The 24,085-nt window shown below is 43.9% G+C and overlaps 2 protein-coding genes across 7 annotated transcripts in view; one reads left to right on the forward strand and one right to left on the reverse strand.

Moving 5' to 3' along the window:
* TSHR (thyroid stimulating hormone receptor) overlaps window positions 1–15,310 on the reverse strand; it is a 71,522-nt gene extending 56,212 nt beyond the window's left edge. Inside the window, exons 1-2 of the mRNA XM_081174871.1 lie at window positions 15,158–15,310; window positions 11,410–11,732 (exon numbers count right to left, since the gene is read on the reverse strand). Coding sequence (XP_081030997.1) covers window positions 11,410–11,585 — 176 coding nt within the window. The 5' untranslated portion in view covers window positions 11,586–11,732; window positions 15,158–15,310. The remainder of the gene's footprint in view (window positions 1–11,409; window positions 11,733–15,157) is intronic.
* A 4,131-nt stretch (window positions 15,311–19,441) lies between these two features.
* The window catches only part of CEP128 (centrosomal protein 128), a 191,390-nt gene continuing 186,746 nt past the window's right edge, over window positions 19,442–24,085 (forward strand). For 2 of the 6 annotated variants that reach the window (XM_081172676.1, XM_081172677.1), the window contains exon 1: window positions 19,442–19,648. The gene's annotated coding sequence lies outside the window, so the exon portion shown is untranslated. Of the gene's footprint in view, window positions 19,649–22,205; window positions 22,344–24,085 lie in introns of those variants that run through there. The other 4 variants (XM_081172675.1, XM_081172673.1, XM_081172678.1 and 1 more) reach the window with 3 other exon arrangements.

A 24,085-nucleotide genomic window follows, 5' to 3' on the forward strand; every position in this document is an offset into this window, starting at 1 on the left:
TGCTACAGAGGATTACTCTCCAGCAGCACCTTGCCAGGAAATCTTAAGTAGCATTCGCCCATCACTAGTGACCAATTGCATGCGCAGGAACTGATAATAATAATAATAATAATAATAATAATAATAATAATAATAATAATAATAATTTATTTATACCCCACCCATCTGGCTGGGCTTCCCTAGCCACTCTGGGAGGCCTCCAACCAAATATAAAAATACAGTAATACATCATACAGATTCTGGAAAAAATTATACAGCCCATTTCCAAGTAATGGGTAGAGACTTTCACTACAAATACAGTGGTCCCTCAGGTTACACATGCTTCAGGTTACATACGCTTCAGGTTACAGACTCCGCTAACCCAGAAATAGTGCTTCAGGTTAAGAAATTTGCTTCAGGATGAGAACAGAAATCGTGCTCTGGTGGCGCGGCGGCAGAAGGAGGCCCCATTACCTAAAGTGGTGCTTCAGGTTAAGAACAGTTTCAGGCTAAGAATGGACCTCCGGAACGAATTAAGTACTTAACCCGAGGTACCACGGTAATCCAAAAAAAGGGGGACACACTTCCGGGTTTGATGTGGTTGTAATCCAAAGCGGTTGCAAACCAAGGTACCACTGTACTTTTAATTTGTGTTTTGTTTTGTAGCAGCTTTTAGCTTTGGGTATGCATTCTATATTTCAGAACGTCCATTTTTATCTTTTAAAAACAACAAAGAAAAGCTATCGATAAAACATGTATCCCGGCTGACCTCTCACAGTTTATGTGATTTATATAGTAGTGTTTATAGCAGTGGCGGAGAAAGGGGGGGAAGTGGGTGTGGTCCACCACGGGTGTCATCTAATAGGGGGATGACAAAATCCCCCCTGGGTGGGGATCGTCGCGCCGATCGCCCCCCTGGGCAGCCCACCCCACCCCTGGGTGCACGGCATGTGCACTGCTGCAGGTGCCCGAGCGGCTAGCTACACCGCTGGTTTATAGTATTCAAAGTAATGTTGCTTCAAAGTAAAGCTCTGCTCCGCTGATTCTTACTTAGCATAAATGACATCAAAGCAAAAACCAAAAAAGAAATGTACTTCAAAGCAAGTTGAAGATCACTTTTTTTTTTGCAGTTAGTAACCAAACAACCTGCAGAACCTTGCAAAGAAAGGTTGCAGGCGACTGCCACAGCTCAATGCAGACAGTATAAACTGAAGGGGGGGGAGGGAACAGCCACTGAGCGCAGTCTGGCACCCTCCTCAACTTGTGGCCCCAAACTCATAAGTGAACTGAGAAGAAGATACAGAAGAAAATGGGGGAGAGCTGTATCTGTCTTTCATTCACCTCAAGTGTGGGAAAGGAGGTGACAGGCCTCTATGAAACTCAAGTCCCAGCATAGATAGAACATGGGAACATAGAAAGCTTCTTTGAATTGAGTCCATCTGCCTCATGATAATATTGTCTATGCTTAATGATAGCACCTTTCCAGAGTTCTAAACAAAGGTCTGAAGACGGGACCTTCTGCACATAAAACTCTTGTAAATACAGCCCTTCACCATGCCTTGTATCAAATCACGTACGTGTGTGTGTGTGTTTCATCAGAAAGCTCCACACAGGTGCTTACATATAACTTCTGAGAAAATACTGCAGTGTTCACAGTCTGCTGATCTCCCAAGCACCTACCACGACCTTGTGCAGAACAACAAGAGGTTTATTTTGCTCCAGTTTCTTAGTTACACATTGTGAAGTGTAACTAAGGGTGGGGGGAGAGAGAGACCTAGATTTAGATCCAAATAAATGAAAGGGGTGGAAATAATCATAGAATTGTAGAGTTAACCCCAAGGGTCATTGTCTGACCCTGTGCAATGCAGGAATCTCAGCTAAAACCATCCAGCCTCTGCTTAAAAACCTCTAAAGAACAAGAGCCCACAACCTCCTGAGTGACTCTGTTTCACTGTCGAACAGCTCTTAGTGTCAAAAAGCTCTTCCTGATGTTTAGCCGGAATGTCCTTTCTTGTAACTTGAATCCCTTGGTTTGGATCCTACTCTCCAGAGCAGGAGAAAAGCTTCTAGAGCAGGAGAAAACAAATGTTGGTTTCAATACATTTTGGAAAGATTACTGAAGCTGTTTGAACATCCCCCCTGACACGTTCCCCATTGTGGGAGGAAGGAGAGCAGGAATGGCATGGGCAGATCTACCAATTTTGGTTTCTCCCTATTCCTCATTTTTCCTGTCTTACATTCAGTTCTCCACATTTCCACATCTGTTTGCAAATGTGGTGTTGTTGTTGTTATTATTATTATTATTATTATTATTATTATTATTATTATTATTGGTGTATGGTCCAATTATTCCATTTGAAGCTCTCAAGTTCTCATGCCTCAGCCTCATTATCCTTGACATCCACATTTGAAGTCACCCATTGTAGTATGTGAGAGTTCCTCACATAGTAAATACTGCAGTCACAGATAAAATACTTGTCCATCCCATGTAGAGAGATACAGTGGGACACTGGTGGAAGTAACCATTTGTTGTGCTCTATTAGTCAAGGCCTCTGATCATGCAAGGGCAAAAAAGATCCCCCATTGTTGGTTCCTCTCCAGCTGGTGCAAGAGGACTCAAAAAAATACAGGAAATTCCCCGTTTCTGTGGGGGTTACATTGCAGGTCAAAGCGTGTGTCAGTGGGGCACGCAAAAACTCACCCTGCCCCATTATGCCCCTGCCCCACCCCCTCTCCTCCTTCTTCCGGGTCCAAAAGGACCTGTGTGTTGGCGGTCGTGCATCAGTTGGAACACGCCTAAAATGGTCACTGCCTGTATTCCATCTTTATCCAGCTGACACATCAATAACACTGGGCAACAATTTTTTACTTTTTGAATGTTCAGCATCATCGGACGACGCTTGTTTCAGAATTATAAGGGAGAAAGAAAATGTGTCCACATCTACTTTCTTTTGGCTTTATTCAGGGCTTCTGTATGTTGATGGATAATGTTACGATATACTACACTGGGCAACAATTTTTTACTTTTTGAATGTTGTCTAGATTTCTACAACTGATTTAGGGTATTTTTGCACTGCTGAATCAGGAAATGGCATCTGTTTCTCTCCATCAGGTCAGGTTTTCTGTAAACTGAATGGTGGGCATTGATAAAGGTAAGTACACGTAAATTGCATGTTGCTTCACCATTTTTCAAACTTCAGGGCTTGAACTTCTGTTTCTTGGAACTCCTGGAATGCTCAGCAGCACCGAGGTCTCTCTTCAGAGTCCAACAGTAGTCAGCTATCATGACTGCATCCCAGCAACCCTGATACCTGGTCTCCATCTCTTTCTTTTTTTAAAAAAATAATATTTCTTAATAATTTCAAAATTACAGAAAAGAAAGAAAAAAATTAAAAACAACACTACAATACATAGGAGAAAAAACAAGAAAAAAACAAGACATAAAAACCAATGCAACAATACAGCAAAAAGATAAAAAAGAAGGGAAACAAGACACAAATCCCATATTACATATCTTTAACTTCCATTTGCTTGTTTCATTGACCTCCTCACACCTCCCTTTTCGTATTCTAGTTTGATTGATTATTTCAGCAAATTCTTTCCATCTTTCTCAATTTTTACTAAATAATTTATCTTGACAATTTAACCTATTAATTAACTCAACAAATCCTTTCCATCCTTTCCCCATATTCTGTTATTCAAATTACCTTAAGTTATTTAATCTTATCTTACCAAAAAATACTTTAGAGCTTAACGCTTAATACTCAATTATAAAGATAACTCCTGATATCTTTTCTACTAGAGTCATATAGTTTCATTCCAACATTTTCCCTAATGTTCATTAATTTTAGGCTAATTCCCTAGAAAAAAAATTTCTTTATAAATTTTCTTCCAATCTTCATCCAACGTCTCTTCTTCCTGGTCTCGGGTCGTGCCAATCCTTACTGTCCATTTCATCTAGTCCATCAACCTGGTAATCTAATGTCCGAGGCCCTTAAGTCTCTTCCATGTCCCTTCTGCAGATCTTCTTCTTCTTGTTTATACTTGCACTTTTCCTTGTCTTTTGTTGGTCTCTTTCTTAGTTTCTTTCCTTTCTCGTTGGGGAGTAGGTCTCTGGGGGATTCCAACCCAAAATTATCTTCATCTCCCTTCATCCAACTAGCCCATTCCCCAGAGTCCCACTCCCCACAATCATCAATGTAGTCCAAAAAATATTTAAAAACATATTTCGAGGTCTCTCCAAAGTTAAGAACCTCCTCAGCTCCAGACTCCCCCTGGCCGACTCCAACTTCAATCTTCAAAGACAGCGGCTTATACTCCTGTAGGGCCTCGGGTCTCTCCATTTGTATTATTTGAGGTGCAACCGCAACCTCCTCCATTATCTTCTGCACTTGCCCAATCAGTACAGGTTCCTGAGTTGGTCCCTGAATAGTTTCTGTATCAATATTCCCTGTTTGTCCACAGTTATTAACCACAACAGTCATCAAATCCATTTTCTCATTCATCAAATCCATCTTCTCATGCATCTGTTCCAGCAAGGCACTTGTCTTGCATAAAGCAAGCACCAAAACTTCCTCCCAGCTCATATTTAGTCAAGGTCAAAAAGGACTGGTCCCACGATCTTAATCTGAAAGCTGTAGAGTCCTCAAGTAGACGCAGCAACAATTTAGCAAGCTCCCTCTAGAGGAGACAATTTCTATTTGTATCCATTTTTTTTAAGGCAAGTCCAACAAAGGAAAATTACTTTCATTTTTCAGATATTTTGTTTCTTTAGAATGCAGAAGGCAACATTGGAATCAGTTTATTTCTCTTCTTTAGCTATCTGTCAAAGTATTCCATTCACAGTCAATGAACCTCTCCAAGAATTTCTGTTTCTGACACCCCGTTCCCAGGTTAGAGACGGTGGAAACTTATCTTTCTTCACTCTCTCCTGCAGGCGTTAAACAAAGCCCCCCCCTTTTCTCCTGCTTCCATGGGGGTTTCAGTAATTATAAATGAAGGAAATTTAAACTTTTTAAACGACTTTCCAGACTTTAGCTTACAAGGTTTTTGCTTCAGTCTATGTACAAAAAGCGGAAGGCAGACTTCCTGTTTTGAATCTTCCCGCTTCGGTGCCAAATTAAGATATTTCTTGATCCAATTTTCCGTTTCTACTCACGGGTACTTGTTTTAAATCCAACTGTCCACAGGAAAAAGTCAGCGCGCTTCGGCAATGGCTGTGCGGCTTCACTCCGTGAAAGTAGCAATCAGTTCGCAGCGCCGCGCCGCTCACCCCACTTCACTCCGGAGCCCAAAAATGGGGTTCCCGGTGCGAGGGGGCGCTTCTGGTGCCCTCCTCCGCCTGGGATTTCTAGCGGGTCCCCACCTTCGCCGCGGCGGGAAGACCCAGTTTCCACGGAGCCAGTTCCTCCGGTCGGAGGAACTCCGCCATTCGCCGATGGCGCTAACCTGGAAGTCCCATCTCTTTCATGTCCTGATGAAATCTCTCCCCCGCTTGTCACTCATTGAACCCAGGTTCTCAGGAAATCGGTCCAGATGTGAAAATAGGTAGTGCATCTTGACGCTCATATTGCAGCCCAGGTTTCTGAAAGCAGTCAGCATGTTGTTGACAAGTTCTGCGTAGTTTCTGGCCTTATTGTTGCCAAGAAAGTTCTTCACTACCAGAACAAATGCCTTCCACGCTTCCAGTTCCACTTCATTCATTGAGTTTCCAAACTCTGGATCTCTGATGAGCTGACGGATCTGAGGACCGTCAAAGATGCCAGCTTTCAACTTCAACAGGACGACGTGCTGATTGAAGATCAGGATACTTCGTGGGGCGGCTGCCCCATTAACTTAGTTTTGATCCCCCAACTTTATGCTTTGCTGGACCAATTTATGGAAGATTTCGAGGTTTTATGACTTCAAACTGATCCCTTTTCGACATAATCACCCAGAACTATCGGACCTGAATACTTCTTGTCATTAAAATAATCATTTCCAATCAAAACAATTATTTGACAAGGCATTTTACCCCCACCAACTTCTTCTAAAATGCTCCACACAAGCGTACATGTGAACAAAAACGTAAAAAAAGACATGTGGCCATAGCTCAAAAACTTGACCTGATTGAGCAAAACCAATGTGATTTTTGGATTCAGCGCATTATTCATCCTAAATCAGCTGGAAAAACACAGACAACAAATTTGTTGTTGACCAGTGTAATAGAATTGTGTTGTTTTTGGGGTGAGTTTATATTTTAATTTTTATTTGGTTCGCTTTCTTCTTTTACCTTATTTCTTACATGTTATTGAATTATGTTTCTGATTAATTAAAGAAAAACTTTTTTTTAAAAAAAGGATAAAATATTAGAATTTTACTGTTGTACATTTATAGCCCACCTTTCCTTACATTTTATTCTCACAACAACCCTTTGAGATAGGCAAAGCTAGGAGATCGTTCCTAACCCAGGTTTACCCAATGAGCTTCATGGGCGAGTGGACATTTGAACCATGTCCTGGTCCAATGCTCTTAACCACTGCACCTCACTGCCTCTCTATTGCTGGACACCCAAGGCTTATAAGGTTTCAAAGTGACTCTTCTCCCACACCTGAGTTACTTGTAGAGGGGCTCACAAAACATCCCAGAGTAATCCTGCTATTTAGTTGTAAACGTTTTTCCCAGTATGTGTAGGCAAAGCTCTGGGCATTTATGATGATGATGATTAATTTCAGAAGGGGGCAAAAAAGCCTTATAAAGGCTAAGAAAAGCAAAAAAATAATTAGGATCATAACTAGATGGATTTTGAGGCCACCTATGCAGTCAGCCATACAAAAGAGCACATGGCTGAGATCCAACAGTAGCTGAAAACAGTGCTTTCAAAAGTCATCCTGACCCAGCTCAAATGAAGCTCTGTGTAATTTTATGTAAGATAAGCTAAACCTAAGCTCTGTTTTCAGATGTTGAGGAAGGTATTTCTACTTCATTTGCCTCTAATTCCTCATTCAATGACTGGCTGCCAAAGAGCTTTAGGGTGGCATCACTAGCGCAGATATTCATAACTACTCGGAAGTACCAATTCCAACAAATGAGACCCTTTCTGATTGCATATCGGTACTTCACAGCTGCACCCCAACCTGTTTGTTTCCTGTTTGTTGCAATGGAAGCTGTAATTGCTTTAACTTTAACAAAATGAAACCCTTGATCCTGTCTGAGGACAAGGTATAAACAAGTGTACCAATTAAAATCTCAACAGAGATAAAATCAGTTTGCAAACTATTCAGCTATATCATCAGCTGGACTGAAAGGACATAGGATTTCCAGAAAAGTACATAATAGAGATTAATGCTCTTACTGGCCTTAAAAAACCAAACACAAATTCACCCATTACCATGGCTACACAATGGGTACCACTTGGCAAGTAGATGGAGCTAATGGTTGTGTTATGAAGAAGTGGCACTGAGATACAGTGCAAAGGGGGCGAAATTTATGGTCCATACGAATGTTTGGGTGGGTACAGGCTCAAACATCTATTCCTAAACTCCAAAAGGACTTGTCATGCGGAATCATTTAACAACTGTGAGATTAAACGACAGCTACCACCTATGTTGGCACTTACAATAGCAAGATAAAATGACAAACAATTTCAAACTATGTTACGTCCCTCTTTATTTTGAAAAAAACATCATTTCATCTAACATAAGTCAACATGGTCGGATATTTATGCAGCACAGCCAAATCATTTCTCAGCATCAAATACTAGGTGCTAAAAGTCCATGAAACAGAAGCTCAGGATAATTCAGAATTCCAGCAGGAGAAAAGCAGTTATGACGTCCTGACATTAAAGAAACTTCAAGTGCCCCATGTTGGCGGCCCCTGCCTAGACACCATAGGTAGCAGTGAATTTGAGTTAAAGTGGACTTTCCCAGTATGCTTAACTTGTTTATGTGTAAGTAAAGCACATATCACCAAATTGTGGTAAGCCTCTGGTGATCTCATTCCAAAGAAAGCAGAACCCGTGCCCTTGGAGTTCTCATTACTTGCATAATTTGGGAAGAGTTTAATGCAAAGGCATAAGATATTTGCTAACGCTCACACAAACACTGTGAAGCACAATGTGCAACATTAGGTTTGCAACTGACCATTTTCAACAGTAATACAAACACTATGTAAATCCAGTAGAGCAGCATATTCAGCATAAACTAGTACTAAGTGAAGCATAACAGCATATCCACTTAAACAAGATTCAAATAAGTAACAAAAGAATTTCATATACTTAGAGCTGATGGTGCTAATCAGTGTAATGGCTAGATAATTTTGGTCTGCAATCTTGATTCAAAATGGCAGCTGGCAACCAAACGTTGACAAAGACTGTCACCTCCACCTCATGAATCCTTGTGCACAGTTTGGCAATGATATCTCAAGAAGGGGCCGAACAGGTAAAAGTCACCACAAAGTGACATTTCAGTTCACCATTGGGATTCAAAAGGGTGCCTGGCATTCAAACACTGACAACGACCACTGCCCCTACCTTGGAAGCCCTTGTACTGAGTTTGGCAATGATATCTTGAGAGGCAGCCAAAGCCACAGAGAACAGATGGACAGACAAACCACTTTCCAAAATACATAATATAAAAATAAATTTATTTTTTGCATCTCCATCCCTGCTGCACTTATGGGCAATTTGTCATCATTTTCATGATGCATCACTCAAAAATACATTGGGAGTGGAAGGCTAATCTGGAATGATTATAAAAAAACTGTAGACAAACTCTTCAACCCTTTCTGGGGCAATTATAAGCAACTTGAAAAAGAAACTAATTAGTGCTGGAGTTTTCGGCAGTAAAGTACATCTCCCTCCATTCCTGAGCTTTATTGTTGCTTAAAAAACTGCTTCACAGGCCCTGGAGTCTGAGCAGACACAATAAGCAGAACTTGAATGGTCAGCTGTTCAAGATGTTTTAGAAAAGATTCATTATGGTAGAATTGAAAGACTACGGCAAAAAAAAAGCTAAATTAAAAAAGCTAAGTATATAATGTAAAAGCACGATCCTGTTTCTAGTCCTGTTCATCAACATCTTCATACACTTGCTTCTAGAAAAAACAAAGCTGTGTTCCAAACTTAAAAGTAACAGAACATAAAGATACTTTTTAGTAACCATCAGCTCTTAGGTCGCTACACAGCCCAATGCAGGGAATCAATCATATTATCAATTTGAAGGTCATCATTATCAGAAACTAAAAAAAGCAGTTAGTTCTTTGGCAAAAGTTAATTAATTCTCTAGTGTAATGACAAACCATGGCTAGTTATTTCAAACAAAAACTGAAGCAAACCTCAGGCTCACATGTTCCTCCCTCCCTTTCCTCCTAGTCTGCAAACAAGGTGGGGGGGGGGAAGATTTATTTACAGTAATTTATAAATTGTCTTCCACATGAGTCTTACCATTAAAAATCTAAAACAAATTTTTAAAAGAGCGCCAAAGTCCAACTAAATGTAAGTTGAAAAACAATGCAAAGAGCCAAGGGAGAGACCTTTGCATCTTGCAAAGAAAGATGTACAGTGATACCTCGGGTTACAAACGCTTCGGGTTACAAACACTTCAGATTACAAACTCTGCTAACCCGGAAGTAGTACCTCAGGTTGAGAACTTTGCCCCAGGATGAGAACGGAAATCGCGTGCCGGGGCCAGTCCCCATTAGCGAAAGCGTGCCTCAGGTTAAGAACGGTTTCGGGTTAAGAACATAATAATAATAATAATAATAATAATAATAATAATAATAATAATAATAATAATAATTTATTATTTATACCCCACCCATCTGGCTGGGCCTCCCCAGCCACTCTGGGCGGCTTCCATAGAAACCAAAAATACACTAAAATATGACATGTTAAAAACTTCCCTGAACAGACCTCCGGAATAAATTAAGTTCATAACCCGAGGTACCATTGTATTCAGAAAGATGTATTCAAAAGAAAAATGTATTCAGTTGTTTCTGGAAGGTAGAAATAACAGGTGCCTGTCATTTATCAACACTAAAAAGTCACAGCTTTCCACAAACCGGAGCAGCCACTCTGAAAGCTTTGCTCCTAGTTACTCTGAGATTAAGAACATTACATTCATTGTGTGCAACAAGCCACAATTCCATTTTATTTGAATATGAGAAACTGTTTTATTTTATTTGCAAAACAGGATATAAAACCAGGGTCTAGTTTGTACAAGCTGCAGTTTCCTGTATTCAGACAAGATGACAAACTGTGCTTTGTAGCAAACCATGAATGTAAGCTTCTAACCTCTCCCACTGTGTGAAAAGAAAGGGAAGGAGGGAGCATGTGAGCCTGAGGCTGCCTGCAGGTCTTTCACGTAAATCATGGTTTCTCATTACATCCAAACCGGGTCTCTGTTTAGTGTACTGCAAAATTGTCTTAGTTTCTTATGGCAACTTAAAGTAGGGGTCCCTAAGCGTTTTTGAGAGTGCTGTCAGCAGCATCACAAAATGGCTGCCTTGATGGCATGCATGTTGACAAAATGGCTGCTGTGATGGGAGCGACCAGTCACAAAACACCCACATAGCAGAAGGTGAACTGGTGAGACCGGGATTCAAGTAGCATGGCTAAGAATATGAGAAAGGAGTGGGGTCTGAGCCCCAAAACACAAAACCACTCCTTTGAATGCCCAGCCTTCTGCTCCAGCACCAATTTCATAAAATACCATTCCCCCACCCCCCCCTTTTGTGCTTTGTCAGGCCAACCTTGAACAAAACGTCTTAGTGCTCTTGCTCAATGGTTATTGACAAGCAAAACCCAGGGCCAGAGCAGACATCATTTTTGTAAACCCCACATTTGTTGTGATAACGGGATTTAAGGACTGTAGGACACATTCAGGGAAGGGATGGTGGGCTTGACTTCAGCTCTTCTGCACTGTGGCAAACACCCTCCTTCCGTCTCAAAACATTCATTCCCAGTCAGACTCACTTCTGGGTTTAGATCTTAACTGTTAGCGTGGCTGAGAAGACTTTTAAGATGACTTACGGAGGGATTTGCACAGGATAATAGCCAATTCCCTTCCACTCAGCAATTATCTCCAACACAGAGGGCACCACCCCATACCCTACATTAGCATCACACAGTAAATATGGCATGGGTCCCTCATAACAAATTGTTCTGGTCCCCCAAAGCCACCAGATCAGGACCACGACACGAAGGAAGAGAGTTTGACCCTTTCCTTCATGCTGTTTTGCTGCACTCCACAGACCCACCCATACACACATTCAAAAAAGCTGCTGCTTCACACCTGCTATTAGGTGAGACTCAATGAATGGGTCCTGTCAGTGGAATCCCTGCATGAGAAATTCTACATGTGCAATGTGATTTCCCTTTCCTCCTCCCCCTGTGCCCCTGAAATAGACTGGGGGTTGGGGTGGGAGAGACATATATAAGTCCCATATACTCACAAAGTCTTGGTGCCCCGTGGGAGGTTGGGGATGAAATATATCTCTCTGCAGGTGACTTTGAAGCGGTCCCAATCCGAGCAGTCACAGAGGGACGAAGGGCACATTTCCGTGCCTCTACTTATCAGTCCCGTTTCCAGCAAGAGCAGGAGCTGAAGGAACTCTGGTACCCACAGCATCTTCCTGAGCCTATTGTGGAAACGACTTCATTGCCCTGTGCAGCTCTTCCCCGCAGAGAGAGAAGACACGACCACAGTTCCTTTCCTTGGGAACAGAATAGAGGGAATCTGCTGTTTCTTCAGAAAACCACGTTCACCTGATGCTCCCTAAAAGGAAACAGGGTGTAATAAGCAAAAGCATAGAAAGATGTTACAGGCAGTAGACAAATCCCTTTCAACTTCCTCCATGCCAAATCTACCAGGTACTATCTCATCCTTTCCTACCCTCCCATCTCAATGGGTGATCTATTTTCTTTTCTTTCTTTTTTACTGCTATGTGGTCCCCATGCGCAGGAAAAAGTTTTCTTCCTCAAGCAGAAAGTTTGTCTGCAACAAGAAGTGGTACAGCCAGGGCTGGACTTTTGTGGCTGAAGTCCAGCGTCCCACACATAGCCTGTCCCCCTGAAATGAGCTCTCAGACAGCAGCAGATGGGGGGTGGGGGTGGCATAGCAAACAGGTCCAGTGTCAATACCTGTGCAGGGATGGGTGCACTCTGGGGCCCAGCAGGAATGACATTACCCCAACACCCCAGTATAGATGTTCATTTCATTATTTTTACTTTCAAAACAGATTATCCTTTTCTACAACAAAATCTGGTTTGCTCCCTAGTCAACGTATGTACCATCAAGGCAGCAGAAGCAAGCATCGTTTATTCCTGTGGGTGTGATGGTACTGGTAAAAGGTTCATCAGTCCTGAAAAATAATAATACTCTGAGCACATGCAGTTCTGCATTTTACATTTAAAATGCAGATCTCACTTTACATTTAAAATGCAGAACTGCATGTGCTCAGAGTATTATTATTTTTCAGGACTGGTAAACCTTTTGGGTTTTGGTTCTAACACACAACAGGTAAAGGTAAAGGGACCTCTGACCATTAGGTCCAGTCGTGACCGACTATGGGGTTGCTGCGCTCATCTCGCTTTATTAGCCAAGGGAGCCGGCGTACAGCTTCCGGGTCATGTGGCCAGCATGACTAAGCTGCTTCTGGCGAACCAGAGCAGCGCACGGAAACGCCGTTTACCTTCCCGCTGAAGCAGTACCTATTTATCTACTTGCACTTTGACGTGCTTTCAAACTGCTAGGTTGGAAGGAGCAGGGACCGAGCAACGGGAGCTCACCCCATCGCAGGGATTCGAACTGCCAACTTCTGATCAGCAAGTCCTAGGCTCTGTGGTTTAACCCACAGCGCCACCTGCGTCCCTAACACACAACAGAAACAGCTGTAAACTGGAGATAAATTTTAGCTATGTGTGCTTCACGTATGGTCATCTAAAGGGAAGAGGCATAACTTCTTTTTAAGTCCAAAGTCTAAACTTACCTAGCTGAACCATAGGCATGGGCGTAGCCAGGGGGGAAGGGGGGGCAGCTGCTCCCCCTAGATCAAGTAAAACAATAGAAATACTTAGCTAACTGACCAGCCATGATGACGCCCATGACCATTGGTAAAGGGAAGTTAACTAACCCCAAAAAATCAGCAGACAAAATGCTCTTTTACAGCATTTGCTTCTTTAAACTTTATTACACTGGATACTCTCTCCTCACTTTTTCACCCACAGGCAGATCCCTCTCCCTTCCCCGAACCTCCATACCCTCTCACTGAAAGTGCCATCTTTCAATATTCTCTCACTTCTCTGCACAACTGTCTTTTCATAGAAGGGAATCTCTTTGTACAAAATAAACAAGAGGCATTTGAGAATTCTAGTATTGTGTTGCCTCAGAAAAAAGAAGTGTTAGTTCTATCATAGATTATATTATTGTGCTAGCAAATAAAGGATGCCTCGCTGTGGGCATTATATATGATCAAGCAGATAAGAACTAGCTACAAGAGCAAATGACCCATGAATTAAATTACTTGCTTTGGATGCAGAAAGGAGATTGTTCAAATTAAGTAAAATGCAAAAATTTACTATCAGATAGTTCTGAGAATCTAGGGCAAACTAGATTAATTTTAAATTCACCCAAGTTGGCTAAGCAGCTTATTATCCAATTTGCAAGAAAATCTGTGAAATTTTCAACATTTAAAAAGATGATGAGGGATCTGATTATTCTTCTATTTTTGAGATATGGAAGAATACAAAATGAGGTGTTGGACAGAGATCTAAGATGGTTTGAATGTTCGCAAGTGAGGACATGGGTAACAAACAATAGATTAAGAGGTGGAGGATTAGTTATTAATGTAACAAGACACAAACTTTCCAAAGTATATAGACTGATAAAACTAAAATATGGACCGAAACAAGTATATGCACATGACTTTGAGACTTAGATATTCCAGTACTTTTGAAATAATGCATATTTCTAGAAAGAAGGTCACTTATCTTGTTTATACAAATATGAGAGAAATTTATTTTAGACATTGGTGATACAATGGTGTATGCTTCTCAAGAAACTATGTAAATGAATAACAAGTATATTCCAAGCTGTTGAAAAAGTAAATCTCAAGTGGGTAGGCATATTTATTTGTGGTGGATCTATCAGAGGCAAATAATGTTGGCAAGATATTTGGAAAAGAGTGGAACAATGTCATTTGAGATTATTCTTCATCAACAAATATTAAGAATAGAAGTCCTCAACATGTGGAAATTACCGACTTCAATTATTGCTTATATGGCTATTGTAGCTTGGATATAATACACTAAGCGTTAGAAATAGGAAAAAAACACCTCAAATGATGAATAACTTCCCAAACCTTGGAACCATATGGTAATGTAAAAGTTAATGCCGATGTCATGAAAGGGAGAAAAAGGCTTAACATGCTTAGTCACATGTAGTATTATTTCCCATTATCGCAGTAGGGAACTGAAAACAGATTTTTATAAACAAACTTTCTTGGCGTGTTATAAAACATATAGTGCAACCCTATGCATGCTTACTCGGAAGTAAGTGCCTCTATGTTCAATGGGATTTACTCCCATCCATGTGTGCATAGGATAGTAGACAGTGAGTTATATATGCAGATTTAGTTTAAGTGAATCACAATTTTAAATAACAAGTAAGTTTGACAGGATTCCCATAACACAGCGGCAATTATTCTCCCAAAGACTGACTTCCCCAGACAGCAAACCCTCCATCCTCTGCCTCCTCAAAAGTTGAAATCACTACAGAAAACTCCCAACGGTGTGTTTTGTTTGTATGTTTTGGCAAGGCGTCTCAGGGCACCTTTAACATCTGCATGACCAACAGAAATTCAACAGGTGGAGCTTTTCCTGCCATGGAGTCATCTTTTCTGTGGAATCTTTCCCTGCTGAACTCATCTTTTGCACTCAGGAAGTAACACCCCCCCCCCCGTTTGAATCGTCTCCTATCAGATTCACCTCCTATAGATATGAAGGAACCCCTCCCTTAAATCTTCACCTGTTGAATTCATCTTCCGTAAATTATCTCCCCGTTGTATCTTCACGTGTGTATGTGTATGTGTGTTACGTATGTGTAAATTTCCCTTGGGAGAACCGTCACTTCTCTGAATTCCCCTTCGGCAGGTTTTTTTTTTTTGGGGGGGGGGCGGAATCTCCGTTGTTGAATCTCTCTACCTGTTGAATGTCCCATCTTGGCCACGCTGCTGCGAAAGGCGTCCAGGAGCCTCGCCGTGGACGTGCCATGCAATCCCCGGCGCTGCCTCCTGCGGATCTAACGGCAGGCTGCTCCCCTAAGAAGCAACCCGCGGGTGTTCCCACGAGCGCCCGGGGAACCCCCTTCCTCCCCGAGCGCCTAAGTAGTCCCAAGAGAGGGATCGCGCTCCGCCTCACCAGGACTCCAAACCTCGCGCGGACCACGGGCTCCGGCGTCCTCTCCTCCCGTCTGGGCACCGGGCGGCAAGATGCTCAGGAGATCCTTCCCAAGCCCCATCCCATCCCGGCCCCGCCAGCCACTCAAGTGCGGGACCTTTGCAAGAAGTCCGCGACTCCGCGCCGAATCAGAGCATCCCACGCTCCGGAGTTCCGACGGCTTCAGGGCCTGCCCTCCGTTGCCATCTCGTGGCGGCTGCCGGGACTACGCGAAGCAGAAAGCCCCTCTGAAAAGAAAAGCAGGGGGGAGCTCTCCTTCAGCCGCGTATAAGCTAAACAAGCTATATAGCTTAAGGTCCCACTCTCTTGGGCCCCCCCCCCCAAAAAAAAAATTAAAAGAAAAAAATATGGGTGTACATTTCCAAAATGTAAGATAAAAAACCAAATAAAATAAAACCTACATACAGCAACAGTGGCAAATGGCTTTAGATACCTATCAGGTCCATAAATTACCATATAGCATTTATTCAACACGACAAGTTGTTGTTGACAAAGGACAGCTGGACATATAAAGGGCCCCATTACCTTCAGGAGCTTAGGGCCTCATCAAACCTAAATCGGGCCCTGCCTCCAAGGGTCCCTATTTTCCAGGGACAGCCCTAGATTTACAGAAGTCGTCCCAGTTTCTGATTTGATTTTGGAATGTTCCGCTTTTCCTTCGGGCATCCCCATTTTCACCAGAGAAATCTTGGAAGGTATTCTTCTCCTTATTATGTATTGAATTTATGTACTGCCCTATACCTGGGGGTCTCAGGGTGGTTCGCAGAATAAAATCAAGGTATAGATCAAGGTATGGCGTTATTTAACCCCCCCCCCCAAGCCAATGAGATAAGCAACTCCACAACCTTTAGAAGACATCTGAAGGCAGACCTGTATAGGGAAGTGTTTTAATGTTTAATTTTGTTTTTATATGTGTTGGAAGCCACCCAGAGTGGCTGGGGAAACCCAGTCAGATGGGCAGGGTATAAATAATAAAATTGTTGTTGTTGAATAGGATGTCACTAATTTCATTGGAGAAATTTTGGAGGGTATGGCAGCTCCGCTGACCCGCCTAGAAGGGTTGTTTTTTAATGATTGATCAGAGAGTACTTTATATCTGGCCTTTCCACATGCCAGAGTACTCATGGTGGCCAAAAACATTCAAATAACAATAAACAGGGCTGACCCATCCATTAGCCAGGCTGAAGCCACTGCCTCAGGTGGCGGAAGTCCCTAAGACAGCACTCCTGAGGGCCTTCCCGCCACTGCTCTTAGCATTGATGCTGATCGGTAGGGGCGGCAAAGTAGGCCATTGGGGCGGCAAGGCAATTTCCTGCAGGCAATTCCACTCAAGGGAAGGCTTCAACAGTTTTGGCCATCCATCTTGCTCTTCCCATTCAACCTCTTCAACTTTCAATGAACTTACATGAAGGATAAAGTAATTATCAAGGGAGCAGCTGGTTAAGGCCTTTAAGTGTCTTTCAGCCCTAACAATACAGTGCATCCTCCTTCCAGCTCATCTTTGCTCTTTTTTAGAAACGAAATCCATCAGAGAGAAGTGAGTCCTGACAACAAATCTTGCAATGTGGAGATTTCTTGTCCAGTGTATCTTCTGGGACACTCCCATTATGTTTCCCCTACCACCTGGTTTTCTGCCTCCCTGTGCAGGAAGTTAAGCCTGCTGATGTCTTTCTGTTGTGAACCAGTTGGGCATAGAGCATGGGTATGGGGGTCAGATCCGGCCCAATTGCCTTCTAAATCCGGCCCGTGGACAGTCTGGGAATCAGCGTGTTTTTACATGAGTACAGCGGCGTAGCGTGGGTTATCAGCACCCGGGGCAAGGCAAGTAATTTGCGCCCCCTAACCTGGGGCAAGGCAATTAATTTGCGCCCCCTAACCCGGGGCAAGGCAAGTACAGTAATTTACTCTCCCAAGCAGCAGCAGCAGCGCGAGGCTTCTCTTTCCCCCGCGCTCTCCTGGAGCTGCCTCTTTTCTTTCCTTTTTTTCCCTTTCTCCAAGGCTTTTCGCTTTCTCTCCTTAATTGATTCCTCCACACCGCAGCGTTTCCTGGCTGCTTCCCCCCCCTTCCCCTCTCTCTCCTCCTCGCTCTGCTTGCCCTGCCCTGCCTGAGGGCACCCTGAGGAGACTCCGCTCTCCTTTTTGACCAGGCGAGGTGGAAAAGTCTCTTCCCGCCCCCTCGCCAGACTCCCTGCTCGGCTCAGCTCACTAGCCAGGCGGCCAGTGGAGAGAGAGCCGCAATTACCATAAAGCTCCTCTCCCTCCGCTTCGCCAAGCTGTCAAAGCCCGGCAGCAGCAGGCGCAGCCAGACCCCCGCCAGCCAGCCCGCCAGCCCGCCCGGCTTCCTCTCCTTTTTTTGCCCGTGGCAGAAGGCTTCGCTCTCCCCCTTCTGCGACCTCCTCGCCAAGCCGAGCGAGCGCGGGCTCCCTAACCCGTGGATTTTAGTAGGGGCAGAGAGCTGCTAGTGCGAGCGCGCCCCCCGCCCATGTTGCGCCCGGTGCGGCTGGCACCCCTGGCACCCCCCACGCTACGCCACTGCATGAGTAGAATGTGTCCATTTATTTAAAATGCACCTCTGAGTTATTTGTGGGTGATAGGAATTCGTTCAACCCCCCCCCCAATATAGTCTGGCCCCCCACAAGGTCTGAGGGACAGTGGACCGGCCCCCTGCTGAAAAAGTTTGCTGACCCCTGGCATAGAGGTTAGAGTGTGAGAACTAGGACCCAGGAGACCAGAGTTCAAATCCGCACTTAGTCATGAAGCTCACTGGGCAACTTTGGGCCAGTCACTGCCTCTCAGCCTGACCTCCTTCACAGGATCGTTGTGAGGATTAAATGAGGAGGTGGAGAACTGTGTATGCTACATCGAGTTCCTTGGAGGAAAGGCGGGATACAATAAATAAAATACATGAAAGGTGCACCTGGATGTAGAGAAAATTCTTTGGCAGAGGCATTCATGCGATTGATGTCTGAAAATAATTGGGCCTTTTTGGCGCTATAGTGCATATACAGTACGCTAAAATGGCTTCTAAGTGGTTTACACAACTATAAAATCAGTCCATAATTAAAATATACAACAACATTAGAATGTCCTTAACTGAAATCCGCAATAAAACATTTTTAAAGCATAACCATTAAAACACAGTTAAAACAGTAACATCACAAGTCATTCAGGGGAATGCTTGCCTAAGCAGACGTGTCTTCAGGAGCAGGCAGAATGCCGACTTCACAAGAGGCCCCTTCCACTACACAGCAATGTATTTGTGTTGTTATAATGTTGCTGCACTACAGTCTTTATATTGTTGTGAGTTTGGGGGAAAGAGATTAGGCTATATGATTGCCGAGTCCCTTCTAATTCCTGGATGCAGCAAGGGTTAGAAATAATGGCAGATCCCATTGTTGAATTAGCCAGGCAAGAGCTATAATGCATGTGTGGTTAGTACAGTATAAGAATATAGTTGCTTTGTGCCAGAGGGCAAATGGGTGGCCCCCCTCCCCTGGCTGGTAGTGAGAAAGTCAAAGACCAGGGCAAGTGTGTGGTGGGGCTAGAAGCAGGCAGAGAAGCCTAAGAGTGAGAGCCATTCTAGATTTTTGCTGGAACCCAAAGCTGTGGCAATGGGAGAAGAAAGCCCTTCTGGGGTATTGGTGCTGTGAGCTCCTCCATCATAGGCTCAGGTCGTGTATATGTAATAAACCATATATCCTAAAGACTCTGCTGTCTCTGCTGTCCCTCATCCCACGAAATCAACACCGCTGGAATCTTGCACTGCTCCAGCGCTTGGGTTGGTGAGTAACAATAAAATGCTTGCTCGGAATTTGAGCGCCTGCTCCTTTAAGAAGTGGGCGCGGCCTGCCCTCGCACCGCCGCCGCTGGCGCGCGGCTACGCTGGTTTCCCTGGTCGCGGGCGTGCAGCGCTTGCGAGCCGTTCCCAGGAGAAGCTCCGGCGCGGGGCATCATGGGAAGCGTAGTCCATTTTTCCCTCCACGGCCGAGGCGGCCGGCGGCACTGCGAACTACGACCCCCATGATGCCGAGCGCCGCGGGGGCCCTGGCGCCCTGAGAGGCCGCTCTTCGCCCGGTGGCAGGGCGGCTAGTTCAAGTTGCCATAGCGGCGGGGTGGGTGGAGGAGCCGGCCGGGTGCCGGGCGGTTGGAGCTGGAGGCGTCCGAGAGCCGTGCCTCGGCCCTGAGACGGGACGCAGGGCGGGAGGGCTGATCCCAGGACGGAAGAACGGGAGCCCGGTGAGAGAGATCGGTCTGGGCGGGTGTAGGGTGCTGGGAACCCGGGGGTGGGATCTCCTTGGGCCGACGGGGAGTGGGATCCAGTGCCTGGCTGCCCATGGTGACAGTGGGGTGCAGGTCTGGGGGTGGCTGAAAAGTTCCAGGGGGGCCTCTCCTGTTAACGGCTATTGTGGCACTTTCGAAAAGTGCATGAAAAATAAGCATTGCCTGCCATTTGAGGTGGCTCAAAAGTCAACTGAAGGTGACAGCTGCGGTTAAGTTTCTAGTCCTCTGTATCTTCCAAGCGCGGCAAGATCCTATTCTGGGCAAAAAGAAAAAAAAAGATCCCTTTTCTTAGGGCAGCTGTCTACCAGCTGCATCTGGTGCCCAGGCTGAGACCCTACCTGCCCACAGACTGTCTCGCCAGAGTGGTGCATGCTCTGGTTATCTCCCGCTTGGACTACTGCAATGTGCTCTACGTGGGGCTACCTTTTGAAGGTGACCCGGAAACTACAACTAATCCAGAATGCGGCAGCTAGACTGGTGACTGGGAGTGGCCGCCGAGACCGTATGTAGGTCTTTCAGGACCAAACACTGGTCCTGAAAGACCTACATTGGCTCCCAGTGCGTTTCCGAGCACAATTCAAAGTGTTGGTGCTGACCTTTAAAGCCCTAAATGGCCTTGGTCCTGTATACCTGAAGAAGCGTCTCCACCTCCATCGTTCAGCCTGGACACTGAAGGCCAGCTCTGAGGGGCTGCTGGGGGTTCCCTCACTTCAAGAAGTGAGATTACAGGGAACCAGACAGAGGGCCTTCTCGGTGGTGGCACCCGCCCTGAGGAATGCCCTCCCATCAGACATTCAGGAAATAAACAAGTATCTGACTTTTAGAAGACACCTGAAGGCAACCCTGTTTAGGGAAGTTCTTAGTGTTTGATGTTTTGTCGCGTTTTTAATATTATGTTGGGAGCCACCCAGAGTATCTGGAGAACCCCAGCCAGATGGGTGGGGTATAAATAATAAATTATTGTTATTATTATATTATTAGTTATTGCAGCACAGCATTGTGGTGCTGTTTTAACATTTTTGGCTTCATTTGGCGTGAAGTCTGTTTTCTTCCTCACTCCAGGCCTTATAGCCTTGACCCATAGGCCTGATGGAATGTGGGAATGGTCCGGTCCTAACTAAGCACTTTTGAGGGGCGGGGCTGACCAGTCATCTTCATCTAATTCAGTATTTTCTGCTCTGGTGGCTCTCCGGGATTTCAGTTTCTCCCAACCCTGTTCAGAGATGTCAGGAATTGAACCTGGGACCTTCTGCATGCAAAGCGGATACCCTACTACCACTTTCACCTACTAGTAAGCCGAGTTAGGGTCTGTTTCCTGGGAGGGCTGCAATTCTGTGTGCTCATAGTTAGGAATATGCCTGACTGAAGGCAATGGGACTTGCAGCTTGGTGCTGTGCATCTGAGGTTTAGCAACTTGAGATGACAATGGCCAATTATTTTTCTCTGGCTTGTGTTTCAAGGAGGCATAGGGATTGGGAAATAGGGTTTTCAAACCTGAAGAGCAATTTAAGCAGTTTGTACAATGCACTTTCATTCAAATACACACACACACACACACACACACATTCAGCATGGTGTGAAATATGATGTTTGCAATATGATGTTGGGGTGATGCTGGGGTGGGATTGTGTAGTAGCTCTCTGTGGTAGTTGCTTTGCTTCCCTGTCACCTGTCTGTAGCACATCCTCTCCCCATATGGAAGTCTGTAATGTTTGTGAGGAACAGGTCTCTGCCCTTACAAGAAAGTTAAAAACATGAAGTGTGTAGATAATTGCCCTTGAATTGAGGCAAGCTTTACAGCTATGGTAAGAAGGGAAAACCCTATATTTCACATGAAGTAGAATAAAATAAGGCTTGATCAACGAAATGGCAGATTTCTGATACTGGACAATGTTTTCTGTCTGTATGGAAGGCTAAGAATAGTATTCAAGTTGTTTCATCACATCCCTTTTCAGCGGTTCCTCTGTGGCTGCATAGAAAGTTTCTATGTTGGGCTTAACATTTTTGAGCTGCTTGTAATTTAATCACAACGTAGTGCAATATGGACTACAAACGGGTTGCCATGCTGTGGTGTTGTCAAAAAATCTGATCTCTTTTTCCTTTCTCCCTATTTTTTCAATGGTTCTGTTCTGTTCAACTGCATTGACTTAATTCAGAGTGGGTTAAGCAAAAGCTAAAATGTCACAATTGTCACCAAGATCTCTTTTTGACTCAGCTTCCTTTTCCTGTTAATTTCAGGGTAGAGAAGTTGTGGCTTATTCAACTGTTTCAGCACTGTTCCTCAGGCAACAGGCTGAAAAATATGTGCCGTGTTTCTGATATAAGCCCTGCTTTCTTTATTCTGTTTATGTATGTAGCTCAGTATAGCTTGATCAGGGCAGATACTGTCTCTGCAGAATTGTGGAGCTCCTTGGAAGCTTTACCAGAGGTCCCTCAGTGAGAAGTTCAGTAATGGTATTCCCAAAACTATAGCTTTCCTGCTTCAGTACTAATCTTCCCCTGAATTTACAAGTGCGAGGATGGTTGGGTGTGTTTTAGATGTTCACATGACAGCTTAAGATTGAAACAGCTAACCAAGGAAGCAACAGCGTGTGAGCAGAGTATGCCCACAGTTCTAAGATCTTCAGCTGATCTAAGAGCCTGATCTAAGGTGGGTCACAACAGCAGCACTACCACTATACAAATATATGTTTAACATTAAGAAAAAGGTTTCCAAGTGCATGGTTGTGCTAAAGATGGGTTCTGGAGTTGAAAGGGTTTGGTGTGCAGAGTTTCTGTGATAGATTTTCATAGCTATGTCAATGTGAAAAGTGCTTCTTAAAGAGGAAAGTTAGAAAACGGCTGATCAGAGCAACCAGTGTTCTTTTGCCTGGGAGGAACTTGTTCCTGTTTTTATGATGCTGTTTTACTTTTTTATTATACTGGGGTTTTTTAATGTTAGTTTTGTATACCACTCAGGGATTTTAAAAAATATTAAGCATCCTAGAAATTCTTTTAAATAATTACTGCATATGTGTGCGTGTTTGGGGAATGAGGCAAGCACTGTTTTAAAAAAGCCTTTCCCCCAAACTGTTCAAAACACTGTTTTTCTTAAAACAAGAGGAGCAGTAAAAAAAAACTTTAAAGTGGTTGGGTTTTTACCACCACAAGTGTGTGTTTTAAGTACAACTGATGTAGAATTTTCCTAACTCCTTGCATACGATTTCTATCGCTGTGTTGTTTTATCAGTTTTTAGCAGATCTCTGAAAGGTCATTCATCTTTCAAAGATCTGCTAACTAAAATTAGCTTGTGAGCTTTTGAGGACTTTTGGAAATAGTCTATGCTAAGAATGCTAAGGATCCATGGATCTATTAGGATGCAAGAGTTGCTTTTTGCAAAAATTAAGCCATAAAAATGGTTTCCACTTAGTAACTTACTGAGGTATGTATAAGATTCATATAAATACATAGTAGAAAATTGTCTTAATTTTGGGATGAATGTATCCCATTCAGCCAACTACTTTGTCCTTCTTCTCTTTTCAATGCTGCCCTTGGCAGTGACTATTAAACAAGCCTTTCTTTTCGCTCTGTAAGAAAGTGGATTCTCTTTAGAACTGAGCTTTTGCTGTTGGGATTGCTGTACTAAAAATAGCAGTTTATAGAAGCTTGAATATATGGCACAGCTGCAAGGTTGGTTGCGCCAGTGAGAAAATACTTGGGACTGGCTGTGTGTCTGGCTGCACCATAATAATGTCACAGTACATGATCTTAAGGATGTGGCACAGACTGGTTACATGTCAGGGCAATGGTTTTAAGTTCAGCATTCATGCCAGGGCAGTTGTTTAAGTTCTGAATTTGGCAAAGCTAAAATCAAAGAAGAAGAAGCAGAAAACTGTCCCGGAGGAAAGTCTGGAAGCCGTAAGTGAAAGCTTTCCTCCTTTGCCATAAAAAATACACAATGGATAGAGATGAATCCTACATGCTACCAGAGATTTTCAGGAACGGAGCAAAGCAATCTGATCGAGTTCATATCATGACCGATCAGGAGCAGAAAATAGGATAGTACAGTGGTGCCTCGCAAGACGAAAAGAATCCGTTCTGTGATTCTCTTCGTCTAGCGGTTTTTTTGTCTTGCGAAGCAAGCCCATTGACGGATTAGCGCTATTAGCGGCTTTTAGCGGCTTATCTGCTGATCGGATCAGCTGATAAGCAGCTTAGAGGCTTAGAAAAGGGGGGGGGGAGGAAAAAAACCAGCAGGAACTCGCAAGACATTGTCGTCTTGCGAAGCAAGCCCATAGGAAATTCGTTTTGCGAAGCACCTCCAAAACGGAAAACTCTTTCGTCTAGCGAGTTTTCCGTCTTGTGAGGCATTCGTCTTGCGGGGCACCACTGTACCAGAGTTCCCAACACAAA

Source organism: Podarcis bocagei (genome assembly GCF_964188305.1).
Source record: "Podarcis bocagei genome assembly, chromosome: 1".
Taxonomy (NCBI): Eukaryota; Metazoa; Chordata; class Lepidosauria; order Squamata; family Lacertidae; genus Podarcis; species Podarcis bocagei.